The sequence below is a fragment of the Amblyraja radiata genome, chromosome 38 (assembly GCF_010909765.2).
Source record: "Amblyraja radiata isolate CabotCenter1 chromosome 38, sAmbRad1.1.pri, whole genome shotgun sequence".
NCBI classification, from domain to species: Eukaryota; Metazoa; Chordata; class Chondrichthyes; order Rajiformes; family Rajidae; genus Amblyraja; species Amblyraja radiata.
In genome coordinates, this window is record NC_045993.1 from 5,052,221 (window position 1) to 5,072,179 (window position 19,959).

Here is a 19,959-nt window from a genome sequence, read left to right on the forward strand (position 1 = left end):
CTCAGTACATGGTGTCTTGGTGAGACCACACCTGGAGTATTGCGTACAGTTTTGGTCTCCTAATCTGAGAAAAGACATTCTTGCCATAGAGGGAGTACAGAGAAGGTTCACCAGACTGATTCCTGGGATGTCAGGACTTTCATATGAAGAAAGAATGGATAGACTCGGCTTGTACTCGCTAGAATTTAGAAGATTGAGGGGGGGATCTTATAGAAACTTACAAAATTCTTACGGGGTTGGACAGGCTAGATGCAGGAAGATTGTTCCCGATGTTGGGGAAGTCCAGAACAAGGGGTCACACAGTTTAAGAATAAGAGGGAAGTCTTTTAGGACCGAGATGAGAAAAAAAAATTCACACAGAGAGTGGTGAATCTGTGGAATTCTCTGCCACAGAAGGTAGTTGAGGCCACAGTTCATTGGCTAGATTTAAGAGGGAGTTAGATGTGGCCCTTGTGGCTAAAGGGATCAGGGGGTATGGAGAGAAGGCAGGGATGGGATACTGAGTTGGATGATCAGCCATGATGATATTGAATGGCGGTGCAGGCTCGAAGGGCCGAATGGCCTCTACTCCTGCACCTAGTTTCTATGTTTCTATGTGATAATAAATTAAACTGAACTAAAAAGAATAGAGTGCAAAACTATCAGAAGGGAGCAACATTGTAATGCAAAAACGGAGACCAATAATGGAACAACCTGCTCTATCTAACTGAGTTAGGGGCAGCACTGTGGTGCAGCGGTAGAGTTGCTGCCTTGGAGCACGAGAGGCCCGGGTTTGATCTCAACCGCAGGTGCCGTCTGTGTGGAGTTTGCATGTTCTCCCTGTGACCGTGTGGGTTTTCTCCGAATGCCCCGATTTCCTCCCGCATCCCAGAGGTTAACTCGTTAACAGATGTCACAAGTGTTGAACGGTCATACGAATCGAAATGGAACAATGAAATTGTTACTTGCAGCCGCATGACAGGCCCTGCTCACATTACCCGATAGATAAGGTAGACACATGAAGTTGGGGTGAATCAGCAGGACAGGCAGCATCTCCGGAGAGAAGGAATGGGCGATGTTTCCGGTGAAGATCCGTCTTCAGACTGGAATAACCTGCTCTATCTAATGGAATTGTTGGCGGCACAGTAGAGTGGCTGGTGGAGCTCATACATAATGACAATAGACAATAGGTGCAGGAGTAGGCCATTCGGCCCTTCGAGCCATTCAATGTGCTGATCATCCCCAATCAGTACCCCGTTCCTGCCTTCTCCCCATATCCGCTATCTTTAAGAGCCCTATCTAGCTCTCTCTTGAAGGCATCCAGAGAACCTGCCTCCGCCGCCCTCTTGAGGCAGAGAATTCCACAGACTCACCACTCTCTGTAATGCCGCAGAGGCACAGCCTAACAGCGCCAGAGACCTCAGTTCAATCCTGACTACGGGTTGCTGTCTGTACGGAGTTTGTCCGCTCTCCCTGTGACCGCCTGGGTTTTCTCTGGTTTCTCCCCACATTCCAAAGACGTACGTACAGGTTTGTAGGTCAATCCTCTTCGGTAAAATTGTCCCTCGTGTGTAGGATGGAGTTAGTGTATGGGGATCACTGTGGTCGACACGGACTCAGTGGGCCAAAGGGCCTGTTTCCATGCTGGGTCTCTAAACTTAACTAAACTGCATGCTTACACATTCCCAAGACACCGACTCGGATTATTAAGACATTTCGTTTGAGCCGTAGACTTGGAAGAGGGGAGGTCATGTCGGAATTTTCCGGAGAAGGAGGGTCTCGACCCGAAACGTCACCCATTCCTCCTCTCCACAGATGCTGCCTGTCCCGCTGAGTCACTCCAGCCTATCGTCGGCTTAAACCGGCATGTGCAGTTCCTTCCTACACAGAATTGTTGTGCAGGTTCTGATCACACCACAGGAAGGGTGTAACTAAGTTGCAAGAGTTCCGTCGTTACTCAGAGAGACCAGCTCGGCCGAGAATAGAAGAGGCCAGGGGAGAAGTTAATCAACGTTTCTCGTTACTTGGGGCCTAGATAAGGAGGACAAATTCCCTTGACAAAGAAATCAAAACTAGTTCAGCTTAGTTTATTGTCACCGAGGTGGAGTGAAGGGCCATTCTTGGTCACGTGTGTACCTGACCTCTGACCCTGATCCTGTACCTGACCTCTGACCCTAAACAAACATTGTCAGCGTAACATCTAAAAAAAAAATTCACATGATAAACCTAAAAAATATACAATTATATATAATTCATATATTTTTTAGGTTAATTAAGTGGATTTTTTTTTAGATGTTACGCTGACAATGTTTGTTTAGGGTCAGAGGTCAGGTACAGGATACTGAGTTGGATGATCAGCCATGATCAAATTGAATGGCGGTGCAGGCTCGAAGGGCCGAATGGCCTACTCCTGCACCTATTGTCTATGTTTCTAAATAGGGCTGCTCGCGTGTGTGACCTCACACAGAAGCATTTTCTGTCCCATAACTCAGTTTTATCTCGCACAAATTTTTTTAAACCTAGAATGTTCATATCTTTAGCGGACAAGAGTTATAGTTCGGCGAGTAGGAAAACAGCAAAGGAATGGTGTTTCAGAAGGAACTGCAGATGCTGGAAAAATCGAAGGTAGACAAAAATGCTGGAGAAACTCAGCGGGTGCAGCAGCATCTATGGAGCGAAGGAAATAGGCAACGCTTCAGGCCGAAACCCTTCTTCAAACAGCAAATGAATAAGCTTGAAGGTACACAAAATTGCTGGGGAAACTCAGCGGGTGCAGCAGCATCTATGGAGCGAAGGAAATAGGCGACGTTTCGGGCCGAAACCCTTCTTCAGACAAAATGAATAAGCTTGTCTACTCCACTGCGATATCTCCTCAAGGTATGCCTACTTTGAAGAAGTTCTCCTCCTGAAGGATTTCGGCCCGAAACGTTGCCTATTTCCTTCGCTCCATAGATGCTGCTGCACCCGCTGAGTTTCTCCAGCATTTTTGTCTACCTTCGATTTTCCAGCACCTGCAGTTCCTTCTTGAACAAATGAATAAGCTTAATCCCTTTTCAAGATTTTTTTTTTTCCCCCCCCAACGTATTACCGTATGCGTTCAAAAGGGAACTGCAGATGCTGGAATATCGAAGGTACACAAAATTGCTGGAGGAACTCAGCGGGTGCAGCAGCATCTATGGAGCGAAGGAAATAGGCGACGTTTCGGGCCGAAACCCTTCTTCAGACTCACCGCATGCGATGACCTCTGGTCACGTGTGTGACTCGTTGGGTTCACCTGCCATAGAATGGACCCTGAAAGGCTGTGGTTGCCTGCTGACCACGGGACAGGGATTAAGGGCGGGAGGTTAATGGATCAGAAGGGAGTCAAAACAAAGACGTTTTTTCTTCACCCTCAAAGGGTCACAAAGTGCCGGAGTGAACTCAGCAGGTCAGGCAGGATCTCAAGAGTTGTGGATCATCGAACGTTACAGTACGGGGACAGGCCCTTCGGCCCATAATGTCCGTGCCGAACACGATGCCAAGACCATCTCTTATCTACCTGCACATAATCCATTTCGTTGTGCCTATCCTTAATGCCACTATTAAATTTGCCTCAACCATCACCCCCGGCAGCACCCCAACTCTGCATGTAAAAAATATTTTTTTAAAAAGTGGCCCCACACATTTCCTTTAAACTTTGTAAGAAAGTTTAGGTGAGGCAGAGGTTCACTTGCACCTCCTCCAACCTCATCGACTGTATCCGCTGTTCCAGGTGTCAACTTCTCTACATCGGCGAGACCAAGCGAGATCGTTTCGCTGAACCCCTCCGCTCAGTCCGTCTTAACTTACCTGATCTCCCGGTGGCTCAGCACTTCAACTCCCCCTCTCATTCCCACATTGACCTTTCTGTCCTGGGCCTCCTCCATTAGAGTGAGGCCCAGGAAAAATTGGAAGAACAGCACCTCATATTCCGCTTGGGTAGTTCCATCCTCTTCCCATTTCGTCCACTAGTCTTACTTTCTCCGCCTACATTCTATCTTTGTCCCACCCCCTCCCTTGACATCAGTCCGAAGAAGGGTCTCAACCCGAAACGTCGCCCATTCCTTCTCTCCAGAGATGCTGCCTGTCCCGCTGATTTACTCCAGCATTTTGTGTCTATCTTCCTTTAAAATGTGTCCCTCTCACCTTAAAGCTATGCTCCCTAGACTGGAACACTGGTGAATAGAACTACCAACACTTGAAGTAACTGGAATTTAAAGTCCCCAAGAGTAGGAAGGAACTGCAGATGCTGCTTTAAACTGAAGGTAGACACAAAATGCTGGAGTAACCCAGCATCTCTCGAAAGAAGGAGTGGGTGACGTTTCGGATCTGAACAAGGGCCTCGACCTGAAACGTCACCCATTTAAAGTCCCCAGTCCTTTGGTGACATTTAAAGTTGCACCCCAAGCCATTAACCCCACCATATTTCCAAATTGAATTTCAACATTACAATGCCATTATTCTATAACACAAACATCGTACCAGTAGGATGAGGAACAGCTTCTACAATCATACCGTCGCATTGCTGAACTCGGAGTCCCGCCGATAGATTCCTCCGGTCCCTCCGTCCCCATTGTTTAATTATTCTGTGTTTTTTATTATTCTGTATCCTCTTTTTTTTTTAATTTCTATATTGCACTACTACGGACTGACGCAAAACTGCATTTCGTTGTACCCATACTCAGTATTTGTGCAATGACATTAAAGTTGAATTGAATTAACAAAAACCACACTAATTAACCAGGCTGCATATCAATTCCAGATATTCATTAACCTTAATCAAACTTCAACAGATAAAATTTAACTTTCCAACTGCTTAGAATTACAGCATGCAAAACAAGCAACTTTGTTCACTGTCAATGTTTATTCAACATTTACTTTCAAGCCAAACATAAGGTGCTAGGATATAATCCAACAGTCATCAACTACTCGTGACTATCTAAAACTTAAATAGTTCATTGTTTCACCAGCATCATGGTTTACCATAATTCCAGCCACAACTTCCTGTTGCATTGTGAGGAGAGTATAGATCAGAACTTGTCAGAACTGATCTTCTACATCTAAGAACTGACTCCTAAACTTGAAGAGTTAAAATACAAATAGGCCCTTTACATTCAAGAACACTTTCCCCCGCCATTTCATACACAAGGCACTGGGCCTGAACTCGCTGGAGTTTAGAAGAATGAGGAGGGGGGGACTCATAGAACCATACAGAATAGTGAAAGGCTTGGACAGAGTAGTTGTGGAGAGGATGTTTCCACTAGTGGGAGTGTCTGGGTCGATGGACCAAACGGTCCCCTGTTCAATATACTTTAAATGATTGCAATGGCTTCTTAGAATTTGACAAATAAGTGAGAGTTTGCAGTTTGAGGCCCAGACGAGGGTTTAACCCTGTTGAATATAACAATGTCGGGCAACAAACCAACACCAGGAAGTAACACAGGTACACAAAAATGCTGGAGAAACTCAGCGGGTGCAGTAGCATCTATGGGGCGAAGGAAATAGGCAACGTTTCGGGCCGAAACCCTTCTTCAGGAAGTAACATCTCACTGGATGGAGCCTGTACACAAAGCAACGACTCCTTTACTCTGGAGTAAAGTAAAATAGTTAAGTACAAAGTTAAATAAAAACCCTACAGAAAGAGTGCTTTAAAAAAAAAAGTTGCTTGCAAAACAAGAGTCGAGAGTGTCTTATTGTCATGTGTCCCAGATAGAACAATGACATTCTTACTTGCTGCAGCACAACAGAATATGTAAACACAAAATGCTGGAGTAACTCAGCGGGTCAGGCAGCATCTCTGGAGAGAAGGAATGAGGTCGAGACCCTTCTTCAGACTGACCCCATTCCTTCTCTCCAGAGATGCTGCCCGACCCGCTGCGTTACTCCAGCATGTTGTATCTACCTTCACCTGCAGTTCCCTCCTACAGAAGAGAATATATGTGAACATAGCACTTGTCTAAATTTAAGGAAAAGCAGAATAAAACAGTCGCCGGCCCTGCTCACCTGATGAGGGCATCCGCGGCCACTAGCGCGTTGCAGAACACCAGCAACCGGGCCCAGTTCATAGTTAGTGGCCTTTGATGCAAGAAAGTATAAGAGGAGTCTCCTGGAAGAAATCGACAAGCGGCTCCAGAATGATACCAGCGCCCTTTGATACAGTATGGCTACTATGGGCGGATCCGCAGCGCTGATTGGTCGCGCCCGCTGTCGATCAGCCTCTAACATGTCACAACGTTCGAAGGGGGCGGGCTCTCTGTGGTCACGTGACGTCACCCAGTCATATGATGGGTCATGCGAGGGCCTCATGGCCTTTCTCCAAAGCAATGTCATTGCAATCAAAGATCCTATTTTGTGTGTTCTTTATAGAAACATAGAAAATAGGTGCAAACTCCACACAGACAGCAGCCAAGGTCAGGATGGAGTGTTCAAAAAGGAACTGCAGATGCTGGAATATCGAAGGTACACAAAATTGCTGGGGAAACTCAGCGGGTGCAGCAGCATCTATGGAGCGAAGGAAATAGGCGACGTTTCGGGCCGAAACGTCGCCTATTTCCTTCGCTCCATAGATGCTGCTGCACCCGCTGAGTTTCCCCAGCAATTTTGTGTACCCAAGGTCAGGATGGATTCTGGGTCTCTGGCGCTGTGAGGCAGCAGCTCTACCAGCTGTGCCACCCTTTTAAACATAGAAAATAGGTGCAGGAGTAGGCCATTCGGCCCTTCGAGCTTGCACTGCCATTCAATATGATCATGGCTGATCATCCAACTCAGTATCCCGTACCTGCCTTCTCTCCATACCCCCTGATCCCTTTAGCCACAAGGGCCACATCTAACTCCCTCTTAAATATAGCCAATGAACTGTGGCCTCAACTACCTTCTGTGGCAGAGAATTCCACAGATTCACCATTCTCTGTGTGAAAAATGTTTTTCTCATCTCGGTCCTAAAGGATTTCCCCTTTATCCTTAAACTGTGACCCCTTGTCCTGGACTTCCCCAACATCATCGGGAGAAGAGGAGGGAAGAGACAGTAACTCTAAGACTTTTGCCTCCATCACAGTGAGGAGGTGTTTGGTGAACTCACTGTGGTGGATGTTAATTTGTGTTTATTGTTGTTTGTTATTATTACATGTATGGCTGCAGGCAACAGCATTTCGTTCAGACCGAAAGGTCTGAATGACAAATAAAGGATTCAATTCATTGTACCGCTGCTGGCAAATTCATTTCACTTGCACTTTATGTGCAATGTGACGAATGAAACTCAAGTCAAGTCAAGTCTATTTGTCACATACACATACGAGATGTGCAGTGAAATGAAAAGTGGCAATGCTCGCGGACTTTGTGCAAAAAGACAAACAAACAAACAACCAAACAAACTACAAACAGAATGTAACAGAATCACATATTCTTTTTCATATTAAATATTGTGGGTGGAAGGAAAAAGGGAAAAAAACAGCAATTTTAAAAAAAGCAGTAGAGTGGTTCAGTAAAGTTAGTCCCTGGTTGATTGATTGATTGATTGATTGATCAAGCAAGATAGACCACTCCTGCTAAATGCAATGGGCTGACGTGTAGTACGCAACGGAGCGGAACGTGGGTCTTTTTATCATCCATTTTAGTAACCCCGCCCCACCTGACTCGCAGTGTAATCAACGTTGTGGGGGAACAGTTTGTGTTAATAAATTATAATTCTGAAAATCAGGAGAAGATTTTTACCAAATAACTTTGATTTTTACGAGGATGTTTCCGTAACCGGCTTCCGTCTCCGCACTAGTATCTTTGCTCCGCTACGGGATCTTTGGTGCGGAGACGGAAGCCGGTTACGGAAATGGGGCCGAAAATTACCCATGAATCTGCCCATGACCGTACTACGTCTTTTTCGTCGAGTGATCGATTTTGCTCGCTATAGGATATTTGTTTGCAATGATATCACAGTTGCACAGAGTAAAATGCTGGAGGTACTCAGCGGGTGAGGCAGCATCTATGGAGCGAAGGAATAGGTGACGTTTCGGGACGAAACGTCACCTATTCCTTCGCTCCATAGATGCTGCCTCACCCGCTGAGTAACTCCAGCATTTTTGTCTGCCTTTGATTTTTCCAGCATCTATCTGGAAGTTTATTCTTAAACAGTTGCACAGGGACATTCTTTGTAACCAAGTAAAGACACAAAAAGCTGGAATGACCTACCCTGCAGGGACACAGTTAGCATCTCTGGAGAGAAGGAACGGGGGTGACATTTCGGGCAGAGACCCTTCTTCAGACTCGGCAGGAAATAAAATGTTTCCCACGTTGGGGGAGTCCAGAACCAGGGGGGGTCACACAGTTTAAGAATAAGGAGAAGGCCTGGGATGAGGAAAAACTTTTTCACCCAGACATTTGTGAATCTGTGGAATTCTCTGCCACAGAAGGCAGTGGGGGACAATTCACTAGATGTATTCAAGAGAGAGTTTGATTTAGCTCTTAGGGCTAACGGAATCAAAGGATATGGGGAGAAAGCAGGAACAGAGTACTGATTCTAGATGATCAGCCATGATCATATTGAATGGCGGTGCTGGCTTGAAGCACCGAATGGCCTACTCCTGCACATATTTTCTATGTTTCCATGAAAAGTCACCCATTCCTTCCCTCCAGAGATGCTGCCTATCCCGCTGAGTTACTCCAGATTTTTGTATCTATCTTCGTTTTAAACCAGCATCTGCAGTTCCTGCACATTTTGTATGCACCAAGTAAACGTGTTACATCAGAGCTCGTTGACAGCATAGGACCACAGGAGGAGGTTCACGAGAATGATCCCAAGATTGAGTGGGTTAATGTATGATGAGTGTTTGTCGGCACTGGGCCTGTACTCGCTGGAGTTTAGAAGAATGAGGGGGGACCTCATTGAAACTTACCGAATAGTGAAAGGCTTGGATAGAGTGGATGTGGAGAGGATGTTTACACCAGTGGAAGTGTCTAGGACCAGAGGTCACAGCCTCAGAATTAAAGGACGTTCCTTTAGGAAGGAGATGATGAGGAATTTCTTTAGTCAGAGGATGGTGAATCTGTGGAATTCTATGCCACAGAAAGCTGTGGAGGCCAAGTCAATGGATATTTTTAAGACAAAGATAGATTCTTGTTTAGTTAGGGTGTCAAGGGTTATGGAAAGAATGGCAGGAGAATGGGGTTGAGAGGGAGAGATAAATCTGCCATGATTGAATGGCGGGGTACGCTTGATGGCCGATTGGCCAAATTCTGCTCCTATCAGTTATAACATGTCATAAGAGCAGTGTAGGAAGGAACTGCAGACGCTGGTTTAAACTGAAGACGGGCACAAAAATATGGAGTAAAGGGGCTGTCCCACTGTACGAGCTAATTCAAGAGTTTCCCCTGATTCGAACTCAGAGAATTACGGTAATGAATGATGAATGAATGAATCTCTTTATTGTCATTGCACATGGTACAACAAAATTTAAAAGTCAATCCCACGGTGCGATTCACAAGAGCAATTTTAAATATATAAGAAAAGGTAAAAATATATACATATAAAAATTTTTTTTTTTAATTTTTAAATAAAAAAATTACAGATAAATAACAATAGCAGCTGAGGTAGAACCATTCAGTTGAATGTGAGTGTTATTTCTTATTTTGCATTGTTAAGTTCACGTATGGCTATGGGGTAGAAGCTGTCTCTGAGTCTGTTTGTGCGAGTTTTGAAAGACCTGTACCGTCTGCCAGAGGGCAGCAGGTGGAACAGGTTGTGTCCAGGGTGGGAAGGGTCCTTCAGGATGTTGGCTGCCCTGCCAAGGCAGCGAGAGCTCGTAGGTACTCAGGGCTCTCGTGGACATTTTTCAACATGTCGAAAAATCTTCACCAGTCTTCCCGAGCTTACCGCGTTTCCCGAGTACCTGCCGTTAGCGTTACGAGCCGCTAAGAGACGTCCCGAGCTCCGACGTACCCGCTACGTACATTCTACGTGCTTACCACGAGTTTGGGGTTTTTTTAAACTCGGGAGAGCTCTTGAATTAGCTCGTACAGTGAGACAGCCCCTAAACTCAGCGAGTCAGGCAGCATCTCTGGAGAAAAGGAGTGGGTGACGTTTCGGGTCGAGACCCAAAGCGTCACCTATTCCTTCTCTCCAGAGATGCTGCCTGACTCGCTGAGTTACCCCGTGCGGTCACGGGGAGAGCGTGCAAACTCTGCACAGACAGCACTTGTGGTCAGGATCAAACCCGGCTCTCTGGGCTCTCCCGCTGCGCCACTGTGCCACCCACTATCCCATCAATCTTTCCCCTCCCAACCCTCTTTGGTGTTCTACCTAAAACTTGACAAATACGTTAAATCTGGTTAACTTATCTAATTCTTGGTTCACTGCTTCAGTAGGCTGTAGGTCCTGATTCCACACTCTAAACCAGTGGTTACCAACCTTTTTTAGTTCATGGGCTCTTTAATTTTAAAAAAGTGGCCCCCTTCATTGAACCTGTGGCCCACCTAAATCCCCAATGTGTGTATGGCACCCCTGAAATTTGCCATGGCCATATGGCCCCAGGTTGGGATTCACTGCATTTTTCACACAGAGAGTGGTGAATCTCTGGAATTCTCTGCCACAGAAGGTAGTTGAGGCCACAGTTCATTGGCTATATTTAAGAGGGAGTTAGATGTGGCCCTTGTGGCTAAAGGGATCAGGGGGTATGGAGAGAAGGCAGGTACAGGATACTGAGTTGGATGATCAGCCATGATCATATTGAATGGCGGTGCAGGCTCGAAGGGCCGAATGGCCTACTCCTGCACATATTGTCTATGTTTCTATGTTTCTAAACAATTAGACAGGAAAACTAATGGAGGCCATTCGGCCCATTGTGACTGTGCCTGTGGAAAAACAGCTACTCACCCTTCCAGCATTGGACACCTAACCCTGCATGATTCTACAAGTACACGGCCATTGTTAAATATTTAGAGGGTTTCTACATCCAGGGGCCTTTCAAGTAACAAATTCCAGGCACCAGGCAGTTTTTATCCATGTTTATATCAACACTTCATTTAATCAGTATCGACATACCAGGTTGTCAAAATTAACAAACCAAGATTATGGTTGTCTGTGTGGGCATATATTATCATGATTGATAGTGGATTGTATTATCGATTTTTCTTCATGGATTTCCAAACGTCTCTGAGCAACCTGTAGATGGACAGTTTCAAAGAAAAAGAATAACAGGAATCGCAAAATGCAAAAATGAGTTTTTATTATTAGAACAGTCCATAATCAATAACCCAGCGAGCCTGATCGAATAGTGAAAGGCCTGGATGGAGTGGATGTGGAGAGGATGTTTCCACTAGTGGGAGAGTCTACGTCCAGAGGTCACAGCCTCAGAATAACACGACATTCCTTTAGGAAGGAAATGAGGAGGAATTTCTTTAATCAGAGGGTGGTGAATCTGTGGAATTCTTTGCCACAGAAGGCTGTGGAGGCCAAGTCAATTGATATTTTTAAGGCAGAGATAGATAGATTCTTGATTAATATGGATGTCAGGGGTTATGGGGAGAAGGCAGGAGAATGGGGTTAGGAGAGATAGATCAGCCATGATTGAACGTCGAAGTAGACTGGATGGGCTGAATGGCCTAATTATGCTCCTATCCCTTATGAACAAGGGGTCACAGTTTAAGGATAAGGGGGAAGTCTTTTAGGAAACATTTTGAGAAAACAAATTTTCACACAGAGAGTGGTGAGTCTGTGGAATGTTCTGCCACAGAAAGTAGTTGAGGCCACAGTTCATTGGCTATATTTAAGAGGGAGTTAGATGTGACCCTTGTGGCTAAAGGGATCAGGGGGTATGGAGAGAAGGCAGGGATGGGATACTGAGTTGGATGATCAGCCATGATCATATTGAATGGCGGTACAGGCTCGAAGGGCCGAATGGCCTACTCCTGCACCTATTGTCTATGTTTCTATGTTTCTATGAACTTATGAACGTATGAATTCCCTTATCATTGACACCCAAAGCAAGCAACCTCTCAGGACCAAACACTTTGAACTATAATACACCAGTAACCGTAGATAGTTAGGGAGAAATAATGTCGTGACAGTTGCTTTATTCTTAACAAAATGTTCCTTCTTAACAAGACTGGTAAACTGGTCCGACAATCGAAATGCCTTTTCTTTCTTGTGCATGTTGGTGGCTTGGTGGAGTCACGCAAGGAGTGTGAATTATTGAGCAGCCCAGCTGGGTAACATGCGATGTCTGTTGTGTGTCTGCCCTTGTCTTACACAGCTGCCTCTTTGGATGGTGCTGCCTTTGAAACCACTTTCCCAGCCTCACCCATGGGGACAATACAAGCTTCAGCAACCCCAGGGCGGCACGGTGGAGCTGCTGCCTCCCAGCGCCGGAGACCCCGGTTCGATCCTGACTACGGGAGCTTGTCTGTACGTGCTTCCGTCTGACCTGCGTGGGTTTTCTCCGGGAGCTCCGGTTTCCTCCCACCTCCCAAAGACGTACAGGTTTGGAGGTTAATTGGCTTGGTAAAATTGTAAAAATCATCCCGAGTGTGTGTGTGTAGGTTAGTGTTAGTGTGCGGGGATCGCTGGTCACTGAGGACTGGATGGGCCGAAGGGCCTGTTGCCGCAGCACTGTATCTCGAAATCAAACTGAATAAATCCTTTTTCTAATCTTAAAATATGGGAAGAATGCAATGCAGATGTCATCTTTTGTAAAGGCACATGGTGAAAATCTATTGAGTTTGAGTTTGGTTTATTGAGGTACAGTGAAAAGCTTTTGTTGCATGCCAACCAATAAGCAAAATACAACACATGATTACAATCAAGTTATCCACAGTGTACAGATACATGATCAAGGGAATAACATGAATAAAGTTTAGTGCAAGATAAAGCTAATGCTCCTGTCAAATATAGCTCTTAAAGATAGCGGAGTCAGGGGATATGGGGAGAAGGCAGAAACGGGGTACTAATTGGAGATGATCAGCCATGATCACATTGAATGGCTGTGCTAGCTCGAAGGGCCGAATGGCCTACTCCTGCACCTATTGTCTATTGCACTCACTCAATAGCAATAATGTCCTTCCTCAAATTAGGAGACCAAAATTGCACACAATACTCCAGGTGCGGTCTCATCAGGGCCCTGTACAACTGCAGTAGGACCTCCTTGCTCCTAAACTCAAATCCTCTCGCAATGAAGGCCAACATGCCATCAGCTTTCTTCACTGCCTGCTGCACCTGCATGCTTACTTTCAATGTTTGCACCTGCCCTTTTCCAAATCTGTCGCCTTGTTCTTGCCACCAAAGTGTATAACCTCACATTTACCCACATTATACTGGACCTGCCCACTCACCCAACCTATCCAAAGTACCCTGCAACCTCATCGCAGCTCATACTGCCACCCAGCCTTGTGTCATCTGCAAACTTGGAGATGAACACTTCTGGATTAGAAACATAGAAAATATAGAAAATAGGTGCAGGAGGAGGCCATTCGGCCCTTCGAGCCAGCACCGCCATTCATTGTGATTCCTGATTGTGATTGATTCCTGATTTCTATTTCCTAAAGAAAATAGGCACAAAGTGCAGGTGTAACTCTGGGCCAGGCAGCATCTCTCGAGAACATACATAGGTGACATTTTGGGCCGGGATCTTTTTTTGGAAAAATATATCCAATTTGCGTTTAGCCTCACTGAGTTACTCCAGCTTTTTGTGTCTATCTTCGGTTTAAACCAACATCTGCAGTTCCTTCCTGCACACTGTGGCAAGTGATAGGTGGAGACACAAGGAACTGCAGATGCTGGTTTATGAAAAAAAGACATAAAGTGCTGGAATAACTCTGCAGGTCAGGTGGCATCTCTGGTGCTTGACACAAAGGTGCTGTAGTAACTCAGCGGGCCCGACATCATCTCTAGAGCTGAAGTATGAAGTCTGAAGAAGGGTCCTGACTCGAAATGTCACCTATCCATGTTCTTCAGAGATGCTGTTACTCCGGCACTTTTTTAGCAGATGGAGGGCATAGATTTATTGAACTTAGACAAAAATGCTGGAGAAACTCAGCGGGTGAGGCAGCATCTATGGAGCGAAGGAAATAGGCGACGTTTTGGGCCGAAACCCTTCTTCAGACCTTCTTCCTTAGACTCCAGATTTATTGAACCAGCTGGTTTTCAGTTCCCTATATGTTTGAGGTAACAAGAAGTGACACCTGATCTTTTGGTTGCTTGTACCATCAGCAGCTTAGCCTTTGGCATGGGAAGTTTTAACTGGTATGCACCAGTCGAGGAGAGCGGTTTCATCTACATGAAAGATAAGGTAGATACAAAATGCTGGAGTAACTCAGCGGGCCAGGCAGCATCTCTGGAGAGAAGGAATGGGTGACGTTTTGGGTCGAGACCCTTCTTCATTCTGACATAGAGTCTTGGAATCAGAAGGTAATTGGGTTGCCCAGTTCGGGAATGGCCCTTCACTTCCGAATGTTCATGCTAACCTTTTGCCCCCTCATTTGCTTTCGAAGATTGTTCCCGATGTTGGGGAAGTCCAGAACAAGGGGTCACAGTTTAAGGATAAGGGGGAAATCTTTTAGGACCGAGATGAGGAAAACATTTTTCACACAGAGAGTGGTGAATCTGTGGAATTCTCTGCCACAGAAGGTAGTTGAGGCCAGTTCATTGGCTATCTTTAAGAGGGAGTTAGATGTGGCCCTTGTGGCTAAAGGGATCAGGGGGTATGGAGAGAAGGCAGGTACAGGATACTGAGTTGGATGATCAGCCATGATCATATTGAATGGCGGTGCAGGCTCGAAGGGCCGAATGGCCTACTCCTGCACCTATTTTCTATGTTTAAAAGGGTGGCACAGCTGGTAGAGCTGCTGCCTCACAGCGCCAGAGACCCAGAATCCATCCTGACCTTGGCTGCTGTCTGTGTGGGGTTAGCACGTTGACCATGTGGGTTCCCTCCAGGTGCTCTGGCTTCCTCCCACGTTCCAAAGGCGTGTGGGTTTGCCAATTAATTGGCCTCTGTAAATTGCCTCTTGTGTGTCGGGAGTGGTTGTGAGAGTGAGATAATATAGAACTGGCGTAAATGGATGTTCAATGGCCAATATGGACTCAGTTAGAACTGGATCCTTTCTGCCTAAATTCTTAAACGGAGTTTGCACGTTCACCCTGTGACCTGTGTGGGTTTTCTCCAGGAGCTCTGGTTTCCTCCAACACTCCAAAGAAGGTAGTTGAGGCCACAGTTCATTGGCTATATTTAAGAGGGAGTTAGATGTGGCCCTTGTGGCTAAAGGGATCAGGGGGTATGGAGAGAAGGCAGGTATGGGATACTGAGTTGGATGATCAGCCATGATCATATTGAATGGCGGTGCAGGCTCGAAGGGCAGAATGGCCTACTCCTGCACCTATTTTCTATGTTTCTATGTTTCTAAGTACAGGATTGTAGGTTAATTGGCTTGGTAAAAAGTGTACATTGTCCCTAGTGTGTGTAGGATAGGGGATCGCTGGTCGGCACGGACTCGGTGGGCCGAAGGTCCTGTTTTTTCTAAACAAAAAAAAAACCAAATTAAGATACATAGATACAATAGACAATTGACAATAGGAGCAGGAGTAGGCCATTCGGCCCTTCGAGCCAGCACCGCCATTCAATGTGATCATGGCTGATCATCCCCAATCAGTACCCCGTTCCTGCCTTCTCCCCATATCCCCTGACTCCGCTAGCCCTAAGAGCTCTATCTAACTCTCTTTTGAAGGTACAAAGTGCAGAATATAGTTCTCAGCCTTGTAGTGCATCAGTTGTAGAATTTGTAAGTGCAATTTAGGTATAATTTATGTTTTTGTGTGTTTGTTTGAGTATGTGTTTTCGATACTGCTTCAAGAAAGATTTGCATTGAACCCGATACCTCAATGTAAATTGGACTTGACTTACTTACCTGACTCAAGGTAGTTTTACACTCAACTTCATCTTATTCAGATATTCTGTTATTTTATTTTAATATTCTTTAGCACTGCTCAATTTTTGAGCCCCAATCATTCACCATTCTGCTGTTTTGCAATCTATTTATGGCATTTATTATTACTGTTTACTCGGGGAGCTTCAGGTGACCAACGAATTTTATTGCACCCTCGTGTATACGACAATAAACCAATCTAATCCAATTGGTTATCTCTCTGTGTCGGTGTTGAAATAGCAAGTGGCAAATTGCAAAAGCAGAAATGGAAATATTGTGACTATATTATGTGGTTGACAAAGGCAGAATGTTAACCAATGCAGTGTTGAAATAATTGAGTAGCACTATACTCCTCACCACGTACTGGAGACCATTCAGCCCATTTGGTCCATGCTAGCACTAGGAGATTATTCTTATTTATTTATTATTTAATTATTTATTTCGAGCAGAATAAAAGAATAAAAAGCAAGTGTGAAACAGCATACAAAAAACAAAACAAGAATATTTATAAAGTGTCATAAATAAATATAAATAAATGTCCGAAAAGGAGCAGGAAGAAGCCAAACTTATTAATTCCCACTCCTTATTCAACTGCTTGTAATGATCTTATACAAATTTAGCAGCTATATGTACACCATATGTACACCAGCCACTATATGTACACCAAATTCTTTACATTTATACACTAATCAAATATTTACAAAGCCATACAAAAAAGAAAAAAAGAAAAAGAAAAGAAAAACCCCTCATATACTATACTGGTGCCAGGATCCAGGATGTCACGGACAGAGTGCAGAAAATCCTCAAGGGCGAAGGTGAACATCCGGAAGTGGTAGTGCATGTCGGCACAAACGATGTCGGAAAGAAGGGGATGAATATTCTGCAGTGTGACTTTAGAGAGCTCGGAAAAATGCTGAAAAGCAGGACCTCCAGGGTTGTTATCTCCGGTTTGCTTCCAGTTCCTCGTGCTGGCGAGAGCAGGAACAGGGAGATACGGGACCTGAACGTGTGGCTGAGGAACTGGTGCACGGGGCAGGGATTTAGATTCTTAGATCACTGGGATCTGTTTTGGGGTAAGGGGGAACTGTACAAAAGGGACGGATTGCATCTTAACAGGTGTGGGACCAGCATTCTGGCAGGCAGGTTTGCCACTGCTACACGGGTGGTTTTAAACTGAATAAGGGGGGTGGGGTGTCGAATGGGATAGTGGAGGATGGAGTTAAAGGGAAAGGGTTTCTTAAATGTGTGAGCGTAGAGACAGAGGGGTGTAAAATGAGCGAATGGCGGTGCGGGCTCGATGGACCTGGTGGTCTACTCTCGCACCTACTTTCTATGTAAAATGAGGGTAGAAGCAATAGGTAGCAAGGTGAAAAGTAAAAGTGGCAGGCAGACAAAACCAGGGCAAAAATCAAAAAGGGCCACTTTTCAACATAATTGTATAAGGGGTAAGAGTGTTGTAAAAACAAGCCTGAAGGCTTTGTGTCTCAATGCAAGGAGCATTCGTAATAAGGTGGATGAGTTGAATGTGCAGATAGCTATTAATGACTATGATATAGTTGGGATCACGGAGACATGGCTCCAGGGTGACCAAGGCTGGGAGCTGAACATCCAGGGATATTCAATATTCAGGAAGGATGGAGAGAAAGGAAAAGGAGGTGGGGTAGCGTTGCTGATTAGAGAGGAGATTAACGCAATGGAAAGGAAGGACATTAGTTTGGAGGATGTGGAATCGGTATGGGTAGAGCTGCAAAACACTAAGGGGCAGAAAACGCTGGTGGGTGTTGTGTACAGGCCACCTAACAGTAGTAGTGAAGTTGGAGATGGTATCAAACAGGAAATTAGAAATGCGTGCGACAAAGGCAAAACCGTTATAATGGGTGACTTCAATCTACATATAGATTGGGTGGATCAAATTGGCAGGGGTGCTGAGGAAGAGGATTTTTTGGAATGTATGCGGGATAGTTATTTAAATCAACATGTAGAGGAACCAACGAGAGAGCAGGCTATTTTAGACTGGGTATTGAGTAATGAGGAAGGGTTAGTTAGCAGTCTTGTTGTACGTGCCCCCTTGGGCAAGAGTGACCATAATATGGTTGAGTTCTTCATTAGGATGGAGAGTGACATTGTTAATTCAGAAACAATGGTTCTGAACTTAAAGAAAGGTAACTTTGAGGGTATGAGACGTGAATTGGCCAAGATTGACTGGCATTTAATTCTAAAAGGGTTGACGGTGGATATGCAATGGAAGACATTTAAAGACTGCATGGATGAACTACAAAAATTGTTCATCCCAGTTTGGCAAAAGAATAAATCAGGGAAGGTAGTGCATCCGTGGATAACAAGGGAAATCAGGGATAGTATCAAAGCGAAGGATGATGCGTACAAATTAGCCAGAAAAAGCACCATACCGGAGGACTGGAGGAAATTCAGAGACCAGCAGAGGAGGACAAAGGGCTTAATTAGGAAAGGAAAAATAGATTATGAAAGAAAACTGACAGGGAACATAAAAACTGACTGCAAAAGTTTTTATAGATATGTGAAAAGAAAGAGATTAGTTAAAACAAATGTAGGTCCCTTGCAGTCAGAAACAGGTGAGTTGATCATGGGGAACAAGGATATGGCGGACCAATTGAATAACTACTTTGGTTCCGTCTTCACTAAGGAAGACATAAATAATCTGCCGGAAATAGCAGGGGACCGCGGGTCAAAGGAGTTGGAGGAATTGAGTGAAATCCAGGTTAGCCGGGAAGTGGTGTTGGGTAAATTGAATGGATTAAAGGCCGATAAATCCCCAGGGCCAGATAGGCTGCATCCCAGAGTACTTAAGGAAGTAGCTCCAGAAATAGTGGATGCATTAGTAATAATCTTTCAAAACTCTTTAGATTCTGGAGTAGTTCCCAAGGATTGGCGGGTAGCAAACGTAACCCCACTTTTTAAGAAGGGAGGGAGAGAGAAAACGGGGAATTACAGACCAGTTAGTCTAACATCGGTAGTGGGGAAACTGCTAGAGTCAGTTATTAAAGATGGGATAGCAGCACATTTGGAAAGTGGTGAAATCATTGGACAAAGTCAGCATGGATTTACAAAAGGTAAATCATGTCTGACGAATCTTATAGAATTTTTCGAGGATGTAACTAGTAGCGTGGATAGGGGAGAACCAGTGGATGTGGTGTATCTGGACTTCCAGAAGGCTTTCGACAAGGTCCCACAAAAGAGATTAGTATACAAACTTAAAGCACACGGCATTGGGGGTTCAGTATTGATGTGGATAGAGAACTGGCTGGCAAACAGGAAGCAAAGAGTAGGAGTAAACGGGTCCTTTTCACAATGGCAGGCAGTGACTAGTGGGGTACCGCAAGGCTCAGTGCTGGGACCCCAGCTATTTACAATATATATTAATGATCTGGATGAGGGAATTGAAGGCAATATCTCCAAGTTTGCGGATGACACTAAGCTGGGGGGCAGTGTTAGCTGTGAGGAGGATGCTAGGAGACTGCAAGGTGACTTGGATAGGCTGGGTGAGTGGGCAAATGTTTGGCAGATGCAGTATAATGTGGATAAATGTGAGGTTATCCATTTTGGTGGCAAAAACAGGAAAGCAGACTATTATCTAAATGGTGGCCGACTAGGAAAAGGGGAGATGCAGCGAGACCTGGGTGTCATGGTACACCAGTCATTGAAAGTGGGCATGCAGGTGCAGCAGGCAGTGAAGAAAGCGAATGGTATGTTAGCTTTCATAGCAAAAGGATTTGAGTATAGGAGCAGGGAGGTTCTACTGCAGTTGTACAGGGTCTTGGTGAGACCACACCTGGAGTATTGCGTACAGTTTTGGTCTCCAAATCTGAGGAAGGACATTATTGCCATAGAGGGAGTGCAGAGAAGGTTCACCAGACTGATTCCTGGGATGTCAGGACTGTCTTATGAAGAAAGACTGGATAGACTTGGTTTATACTCTCTAGAATTTAGGAGATTGAGAGGGGATCTTATAGAAACTTACAAATTCTTAAGGGGTTGGACAGGCTAGATGCAGGAAGATTGCTCCCGATGTTGGGGAAGTCC

General features: G+C 45.0%; 1 protein-coding gene across 2 annotated transcripts in view; it reads right to left on the reverse strand.

Annotated features, from left to right (window-relative positions):
* Positions 1-6,178, reverse strand: part of LOC116967053 (cathepsin D-like) — a 37,408-nt gene extending 31,230 nt beyond the window's left edge. For both annotated transcript variants that reach the window (XM_033013513.1, XM_033013512.1), the window contains exon 1: positions 6,001-6,178. In XM_033013513.1, coding sequence (XP_032869404.1) covers positions 6,001-6,062 — 62 coding nt within the window. In that variant the 5' untranslated portion in view covers positions 6,063-6,178. The remainder of the gene's footprint in view (positions 1-6,000) is intronic.
* Between the last annotated feature and the right edge of the window lie 13,781 nt (positions 6,179-19,959).